Source organism: Cicer arietinum, chromosome 3 (genome assembly GCF_000331145.2).
Source record: "Cicer arietinum cultivar CDC Frontier isolate Library 1 chromosome 3, Cicar.CDCFrontier_v2.0, whole genome shotgun sequence".
Taxonomy (NCBI): domain Eukaryota; kingdom Viridiplantae; phylum Streptophyta; class Magnoliopsida; order Fabales; family Fabaceae; genus Cicer; species Cicer arietinum.
In genome coordinates, this window is record NC_021162.2 from 48,968,922 (window position 1) to 48,978,719 (window position 9,798).

The 9,798-nt window shown below is 28.7% G+C and overlaps 1 protein-coding gene across 2 annotated transcripts; it reads right to left on the reverse strand.

Moving 5' to 3' along the window:
• Positions 1-810: 810 nt before the first annotated feature.
• LOC101507568 (uncharacterized) lies at positions 811-6,465 on the reverse strand. 2 transcript variants are annotated; one of them, XM_004492147.4, is made up of 8 exons: positions 6,267-6,465; positions 5,565-5,721; positions 4,735-4,820; positions 3,950-4,062; positions 3,773-3,838; positions 2,545-2,648; positions 2,346-2,411; positions 811-1,442 (listed from the first exon to the last, which is right to left on the reverse strand). In XM_004492147.4, the coding sequence occupies exons 1-8, from the start codon at positions 6,419-6,421 to the stop codon at positions 1,062-1,064; spliced, it is 1,128 nt and encodes a 375-aa protein (XP_004492204.1). In that variant the 5' UTR covers positions 6,422-6,465; the 3' UTR covers positions 811-1,061. The 2 variants fall into 2 exon arrangements, with proteins under 2 accessions (XP_004492204.1, XP_073221777.1); XM_073365676.1 differs by lacking the exon at positions 3,773-3,838.
• Between the last annotated feature and the right edge of the window lie 3,333 nt (positions 6,466-9,798).

A 9,798-nucleotide genomic window follows, 5' to 3' on the forward strand; every position in this document is an offset into this window, starting at 1 on the left:
ATTAAATTGTTCATTTAATTATTGTTAGGGATTTAATTATCTATTTTTAATTATTGTCAAAAACTTAATTGTTTTTTTTATATATATAGAAATTACATGTATGAGAATTAAGTTGATGAGTCATCGAATAAGTTAACAAAAAATCCCAATTTTCTAACTGTGGTTTATATAAGAATTAATTTGTTCCGATTTATTTTTCTTAAAGACTAAAAAATGCTTTTATTTTATTTCAAGAACTAAAATGGATATTTAATAATTTCTCAAATATCAAAATGGGTCTTTTCTCTAATTAAAAATATAGTTTCCTTTATAAGGAAGATAAAGATTAGAGTATATTAAGACCCCAAAAAAAAAAACTATAGTGTATTTAAAGCCGAACTTTTTTAACTAGGTATATAAAACCGAATTAATCTCCACAAAATATAAAAATTCAGAACCAAATAATTAAATATCATGAATATTACAAAAAAATTGAATTGATTATTTAATCTATAGTCAAAATCCATTCAAATCTCAATGGAATCAAAACATCACTAGTTTAAAATAATATTACATCCAAAAAAACTTCCATATTACTAATCAGTAATGCTTGTTTGCTAAATCTTTCTAATACTTCAAGATAAACATAGTTAACATTTTTCATATTTAGATATTTCGTACAAGGTTAACCATTAATTTAGACCCATCTAGAAATTATGTTTATATTTTGATGTATTTATTTCATTTTGATGAATTAATTCAGTCTTGAATTTAATTTGATGAAGTTGAATTACCATATTTTGACGATTACATGAATTGACATCAATATATTGAGATGACATATTTTGAAACCAGAAAAACCATAAAATACAACAAAATGCCATATTTAATCTATTGGGTACAGAGAGAGACCTTCCAACAAAACTAGACATAACAACTGCAAAATGTGGTGTTCAACTAAAACCTTATCTATATGGAACATGCAAGAGCTAGAAGAAAATGGTTCTACATAATTTACATAAATACAAAACATTGTAAATTAGCAAACTTTAAGTTCATGCAGACCAAAAACTAGTTAGTGGTTACCTTTTTCCAAAGAAGGAAAATAAGGTTGGTTGTTTATCATCAGCATTCTTTGCCTTTTCCTTTTTCTTTGTTGGTGGGTTCGCAATAACCTGATCATTAATTCCTAAAGATGGCTTTGAATCAGAAGAAATAGCATCGTATTCGCGCTTGACTGTGAACTTGGTAACATTTTGAGGAGAAGAACCGCTGGATTTTAAGTCACTCTCACCCTCCTCTGTTTTAGCACCTTCACTGAGGTCTTTTGTTGTCTGTTCGGTCTTGACTGGTTCATGACATAGTGATAGTATTTTATGCCCTGACTTAGTGTCTTCACCTTCACCTCCCTTTCTTGAAAAGAACTTAGAGATTGGAATATTACCTTCTGCCTTTACTTGAATCTGCCAAACATGGGATGGTGCCAAGTAAAGGTTTTCAATTTCAATATTAAGGATAATAAGTCCGGCAAAATTCTTTCAGAATCATGTACACATATTGAGTAATTAAAAACATAGATTCTATCTAAGAACATTTAATTTAACATAGACTAAATCTGTCAAGAGTTACTCATTGAGTAAGTTAGTTATATACACAGACAAACAATATGTGACACTAATCAGATACCAAACAATAAAATGTGACAATAACCGATCCCTATTTTTTGTGGGACAGGTCAAACCCAAACTAAAGTAGCTTAGACCAGGTTGGGACAAGTCTCGAACACCTTTAGTCAAAATCATGATACTATTTAATATTGGAAGGGGGCGTGGGTGGAAGAACATAGCACAAAGTATCATAATATAGATCCCAAAATCTTACCAAAAATGCAAAATTATATTTTAACATAAACATGCTTGCAAGTGTGCACACACACATACAACCAAGAACTAAGTTGTCAAAATAAGATCCTATTTAAGATCAGAAGGGGAGGTGAAAAATCATAACACGTAGAACTGTAACATGGATTGTAAGATCTGTCATTCTGTCAAAAATGCAAGATTATATTTAAACAGAGACGCCAAATGAGTGATTAAACTTAAATAAAAAATTCCCTCTGGTCTTCAGACCAAGGGGCAGTAATTTTGGTGAGGATGCAGTACTCACAATAAATTGCTGCCACAAACTTTTCCTATTTGAAAATTTATCTATCAAGGAACAAATGAGAATAAGGATCTAGACAGATGCATTGAAGATTCGGATAAAAAATGTGATATGTTCATTAGAAAAAGGTTGGACTCAATAAAACTAAAAAAATGATAAAGAATGAGCAGCAGCAACATGAAGGGAAAGTTCAATTGTCATACCTCTTTAATACACTCAGGTCCATCAAATGATGGCTTACCCATAGCAGGTGTTACAGGGTACCAGGCCTGGAGATTAAAATTTTGCCGAAAACCATGAATAAGGAATCATACTAAACTAGTAAAGTTTCAATATCAAAACGCATAACGAAACAAGAAGTTCCACACTAATGAAGAAAGTAGAAGTTTACAAAGCTAATACCAAATCACATTCTTCGTAAGGCTTCAGCACACTCTTAAAACTGGAGGCACTATTTAGCCAAGTATCAGTTGAATCCTTGTCACTCAAAATCACCGGCATCCTGTCTAAAGACATACATTTGAAGTAAAGATTTAAGAACTATTTTACCTATATAATACACGGTCACTCAAATATAGTGAATATTTGGACAGTTATCCTTAATTGGTAAAAGCCAAAAAGTGGTACACAAATCAATTCCCCTTGATAGGTTTATAATCTGACATTTCCTGAGAATTTAGTGCATGTAAAACCCAATCTCATTTGCCAAAGGAAAAAGAACTTGATTCCACTTTCCACATAGGTCATTATTTAGTGATATCGGATAAGTGCCCAATCAGTTGGGAAACCCTCCCTTCAAAGCTAGATATCCAAGTTAAATCACTTAAATACTCATATGATCATCCCATACTACTCGATGTGAAACTTATGCACCCTGTGATATTCAAGTTGTGCTTGACTTGGAGCATTTATGCAATGGGTGACCTTCGAGAAAGTTTGTCAGAAAGTGATAGAACCCTAAGTGAGAAGGTGGGATCAAGGAGACAGTTAGCAAATAAGTTGTCTAAGCCCGTAGTATGGAAAGTTATGTTAAGAGAAATAGAGGACAGAACAGGAATATCCACGTGACTGAGAATGAGAGGGGGAGAAGTGGGAAAATAATTGTGTAGAGAAAGAAAGGAGAAAGGAGAAAAAGTGGAATCATCCAGTTTGTTAGAGGCAGAGAGCATTGGTTCTCCGAGAAGTTTAGCTCTGTGGACAATAGGATCTCATTCTATTGTATTTCCTTGATTTTCAGAAATAATACACTCTTTATCTTCAATTATTGTTGTTAATTTCATCTTTTTGCATTTTATGATGCTGGATTCGAATCACAAAGTCACTGAAAACCCTCGTGGTTGTTTGTGGAGATAATTTTCCATACTACAAGCAATCTGGAATGTCACAAGTTACATGCCAAAATAAGGGTGATTGGGGACGGGGACTAAAACCAACACGACAGGTTGGAAATTTCCTTCCACAATGTTGGCAAAATAAAACTCTCTCAACAGCTTTTGAAACAGATTAAGATATTCATGACAGTTTATTGTTAAACTATACAAACAAGTAAACTTTAATATTCTTTCCACAGTTGATAATATCAACCTGAAACTTTGTTGGCATCTCAACATTTAGGAATGGAATGACTCACCATGAAGCCACTGAAGTGTTGAAGAGGAAGAGGTAGTAACAATAGTAAATGTGTATAGTGTTTCACCTGCAGTTTAGAATATTTACAATAAAACTAACAACCGTATGAAGAAAGATTATCATGCTCTTTCAAGCTGAATAACATCAATTCTCATCATCATTCTGTTGAAATTCTTACCTTCAGAATTTTGCCACGAGTCATAAAGAGCAGCAAAGACAAGAGGTCGTCCATCTTTGAAGTGAATATAGTAAGGCTGTTTCTTTGAACCGTCTTTTTTCCACTCATAAAATCTTGATCATAAACTTAAAATAATCAGATAATGGACATAATAGGCCAAAAAACTTTTGAACCTTAGACAAACTATAAAAGAGAAGAAACTCATTGTTAAAAGGAATATTATGTTAAACTATAATTTTGAAAAGAATTTATGACAGATATATTGTCATAAAATTCATAAGAATAACATAATGAATATGAAAAGGTATATACTCCCAGAATAATGGTTGTTAGGAAGGAATTTTCCTCATTCTCAATGAAGAATCCACCCTAACTTGGATGTGCGGCTATGTGCATAACAGAAAGATGAACAAACATGAATTACATTGTCCATAAAGAAACCGGAACTAATTGTGATTCAGCTCAGACACTTTGAGAATAAATGACAAAACAGCTCAAACATAGACCCAATCAAATCTTCAACAGGGCATGCAAGCATTTTCATGCATATAAACTCAGCATCAAGTATCAAAACATAAGTGGAAAGCATTCCTACACTGTAATTACTAATTAGTAAAGTCTAATTAATTATGTTTGAAATAGAAATGCATTGCTATACCATAGTATTAAGAGAAAACATAAGTGGATTTGAGAAAAACCTCAAGCAACAAGAAGCATTTTTTTTATGCTAAACAAAAAAGATGACAGAAGAGTGAAAATATGAAAAATAATGCAATAATGCATACCCTTCTACTGCAACAAGGCATCTGTTTTTAGGAAGCAGGCGACGAAACGAAGCTTTTTCATCTATGGATTCAGATCTAGCATTAAACTGCAGAACATAACAGACATCACATCAGACTAAGTATTTTATTAGAAAGGATTGTAATTTAAATTAGCAGCATCGTAGTGTACAAACGGCAATAAAGAATATGAAATCTATTAATACATATCCTTTAATTTGGTTTAAACATGTTTTTAGTCCACGGTTTTCAGTGCACGTGTGCCATTCAATCTTCTGAGATACAGTTTGGTAAACAAAAATAGTTCTTAGGAGTTAGGACTTGTTGGGAAATCATGATATTAGTTAGGGCCAAATAACATAATCAAGGGACCATTCGGTAAGCAAAAATAACTTGTGAAGTATTCATTTGGACAAAATTCAAAAATGCTAAAACCAAAAAGAACTTATGGAATATTCAACCCTTTTCGGTGTCCGGGGACAACAACTTTAGTTACGTCCTGGAGACTAAACTAATTAGCTTCTTGCTAAGATAATCTTTTTAACCATAAACTAATTATGTTATTCATAACACTATTGAAGTTACTCTAATCATGTATCTACTCAGAAGTTTTAGTTAAATTCTGCCACTGGTCTTCGTTCTTCAAGCCAAGAAAAAGAACGATAACAACAAAATGTCCAAAATTATCACCAAGCCTGTTATCACTAGGCAAGTCGAGCTACACAGATCAAAGGATGCAATAATAGAATATCATGAATCATGTCTATTGACACCAAAGATAGAGAATGGAAAGAAAAAAAGAAAAGAAAAAACTTTGAATCAGTAAACTTTACCATCCTGTAGTGATCAGGTTTCTCTGTTTTCTTTGTGAAACTAGGGATTAAACCCCATTTCATGCAATGAAGAACATGGCCTTCACTCTCAGACGCATCTTCTCTACGAACAACGGGCATGTGGAATCCCGGCGACACATTATGCGATGGCCTATACCTATTATACAAACAGCCAAGCTCAACAACAACAACAACCGAGTCTTATCCCACTAAGTAGGGTCAGCGACCTGGATCAACTACACCATAATGTTCTATTTAATACTTCCATGATACTTTTTATAAGAGATAGTTGGGTTAAAACTTAGTCAATAAAATTGATGTATCTAGTCCATTTATCAACTTTTATTGACCGAAGTTTAACCCAATTATCTCTTATAAAAAGAACCTGATGGAGTATCATACCGCTATGGAACTCAAATTCAATCATAGAAAACACATTCCAACTTCCAGAAATGCCTATTTACTTCGAAAAATAAAATGTTTCTTAGGTTGCTGACAAAATGAAAAAGAGAAAACAAAAATTATTCCATTTTTGTTCCACATTAGCATACACTCTCCGTCCCTTGTTTAAAAACTTTAATAACTGAGAAGTTTTTGTGTCTATCTACATGGTAATAAAAAGAGAAAGAATCTACTACCAAGTTTACTTGTTAACAACAAATAAATAGTAAATAAAAATAAATAAATAATTGAAACATTAACCGGTCAACGTGGAGAAGACGAGTAGGGGCAGTTGTACGGTGACACGCTGTTGGAATGTCATCGGGTCTTAGAGTGCAACGGCCTCTCCCACACATTTCGTCTTCCCGATTTCTATGGTTTATTACTTTCGGCAAGGCGGGAAGGAAAATGTTCATTGAGAGAAGAGAAGGGAACTAAGGAAACTACTACAAGAGTTACTTTCACCGGTTCAAACCGGAATATAAAACAACAAATACATGCTTTTTATTGGTTTTATTTTATTTTATTTTAATTTAACTTTTATTTATATTTTTTATTTAATTAAAAAACTGAATGATTTAAAATGTATATTTTATTAATAAATAATTTCTTCATTATAATTTTAAATTACTTATAAATAATTTAAATTTTAAAGTAATTAATATTTAAAGAAAATAATTTATTGATTTATTTTAACTTAAAATAAATAAAATAGATAAATGAATAAAAAATATATCAGTTTGATTATTTTTAAATTAACAAAATAAATAAATTTTAAATTAATACTTTTTAAAATATTTTAAACATTGATTGATAAAATTTATATTTAATTAATAATTTTTTTATGACATTTTATATTTTAAAGTTAACTACTTAGTGGGTAACCGTGCTTCGCACGGAAACTATTTTAATAAATAAATTGTTATATTAATTTATATATATATATATATATATATATATATATATATATATATATATTAATTTTCATAAATTTTATTGACATTAAATAAATAAGTTGACTTTAAAAAAATAATTTACAGTAAAAAAATCTAATCCTAATCTAATTTAAAAACTACTTTATTATTTGAATTCTACAAAGAATGTTTTTTTTCTTCCAAAAAAACTAATTATAAAACAATACTTTTAATTTTAACTCCAATTGAAGACTACGAAGGTCGTGATGTAATTGGAAGTTTTATTTTTTTTCTTTCTTAATTTTTTATTTTTTTTTATTTATAATTCATTCTTCCTAATTTTTTAATTGGCCATTAACTTCTTAACGAACGCATGAGATATTATTTCTATTAATAGAAACTTGATATATTCCTAATACTCTATTTGACTGACACGTGTCAAACTTGCCAAATTATCATCTTTGCTTTATTATAATGTATACATAAACGGTAAAAATTAAAACGTGTGTCTTCGTAGCTCCACAATTTGTATTTTTCAGAAAAGTGAGTTTTGTTTAAAAAAATTCTTCATTGGAGATTTCAGAAGGAACTAAATTTCTCGTAGTCATTTTCAATACTGAAAATTTCAAAAATAAAATTTCCAATATTGACTCATAACTATTGAAAATTCAAATCTCTGATAAGTTCACCGAAAATTTTATTTCTCATTTAATTTTTCGGAACACTATTTCTTTTTTTTTTTGTAATTTTTTTCATTCTATTTTTTCCAGTAAGAATCAGAGCGAGTAATGATAACAGCTACGTGATTTTATCGGTCAATCTATTTTGCCCATGATATGACAGTTTCTCGTGACTAAAAAAATTGATCAGTTGTGAATGCTTCAGTCAAATCTATACATAATGATTGTGTTTTTTCATCTCTATTTCAAAAAAATAAAAAATACATATCGAATTTTTAAAATTTCTTATTGGGTAAACGTAATTACCGAATTTTTAAGTGAAAAATTTTACTTACTGAATATTTAATTGAAGGGGTCAGATTTTAGAGCAATTTTTTTTTACTATTTACTGATTAAAAATTAAAAAGATTATTTTAAATTTTTAATAATTTGGAGGTATAAGTCCAATTGTAGACTACAAAATACAACTTTCCTAAATTGATTATATGAGAGAAATAACTCCTATAAGAACAATTTTATTTAGTATACATTTTTTAAAAATTATATGTGATTTCAGAAAAACACACCCCGGATAGGATTGTTTTTTCTCTTTGGAAGTATACTTTTAAACAAAAACATTGTTTATTTTTTATTCAAAAATATACTGCCGAAGTGGTATTTTATTGGGGGATTAAAGTAGTTCTCTTAATGTGAGATACTAGTTTGTGGGCAAAATGTAAAACATGAAACCAACTTATTCATAAGTACACATGTGTACTTTAAAAAAAAAAAACTATTTTTCTGTTTAAAATTGTATTTATAAAATCATATAATTTTTTAAAAACGTGAAGTGGAGATAAAATTACCCTCATAAATTATATGGACCACTTGTTCCACCCCTATGTTTTAAAAAAGATTATTTATTTTATCAATTGTACCCTCTTTAAAATTACATATGAGATTTTGTAAAGATTAGAACCGTCAATAAAACTCCAAGTTTAATTTTTTTTAAATCTCTTATTAAATCTTTTAATATTAAGTCTCCTATTGAAATAATATTTTAAAATTTTATTCATTATTTCATTATTTTTTGTGGGTCTAAATGAGGGGACTCATGAGCTCAATATTTTATAAATTAAGAATTTTGTTTTAAAAAATTTAATTTTTTGTTTAAATCATCTTTTTCTCGACAAATTCTGTCAAAAAAAAAATTCAAAAAATTATTTTTCTTAAAATACCCCAACCAAGAAGCCGAAACATGTAAATTATAAATGCTTATTTGGAACTTTCGATCTCACTCTGAGGTGCAGCGCAACAGCAGCCACACTACACTAAACTGATCCGCTACTGCATGTCCTCTAGTGGCCACAGGCGGGAATTTTTTAATGCCCCCTTTCTGGAAAAAAAAACACCAAAATGCCCTCTTTTCAAATTAAAACACCAAAATGCTCTTTTTTTTTAAAAAATTTTTTTCCCTTATAAGTCGCCATTTGGAATGGCGACTTCCTTAAGGAAGGCCTACTCCCAAATTGCGACTTCCAACTGCTTTTTTAAAAAAAAGAAAAAAAATTTTCAATTTGTTTTCGTTACTCCATATATATAATTTAATTATTTTAATTAATAAAAATACATAAAAAATAAATAAATTAACATTTAAATTATGAAAAAAATTTAATAAATCCAAATGGACATTTATAAAATAATTTTTTTGTTAAAAAAATATTTTAATTTTTATTGAAATAACAAAAGTATATATATATAATTAATATAATTCATAAAAATAGATAAATAAAAATTTTAAATTACGATTAAATTTTAGGAAATTCAAGTTCAAAATGTCAATTTTTAAAAGGTTAGTTTTTTTGTAAAAAATAATTATTTCAATTTTTGTTGAAATAACAAAATTAATATATATATATATAATTAATATAATTCATAAAAATAGATAAATAGAAATTTTAAATTATGATTAAATTTTTGCAAACCCAAGTTCGAAATGTCAATTTTTTAAAGGTTAGTTTTTTGTTAAAAAATAAAATTTAATTAAAATAATATATATATATATATATATAATTAATATAATTCATAAAAATAGATAAATAGAAATTTTAAATTATGATTAAATTTTTGCAAACCCAAGTTCGAAATGTCATTTTTTTAAAGGTTAGTTTTTTGTTAAAAAATAAAATTTAATTAAAATAATATATATATATATATATA

Coding starts and splice junctions, on each gene's coding strand:
- LOC101507568 (XM_004492147.4), bottom strand. CDS start 6,421: ATGAACATTTTCCTTCCCGCCTTGCCGAAAGTAATAAACCATAGAAAT. Junction 4,063..4,734: donor TGCCTTGTTGCAGTAGAAGG/GTATGCATTATT, acceptor TTTATGATCAAG/ATTTTATGAGTGGAAAAAAG. Junction 3,839..3,949: donor CTCGTGGCAAAATTCTGAAG/GTAAGAATTTCA, acceptor TCTAAACTGCAG/GTGAAACACTATACACATTT.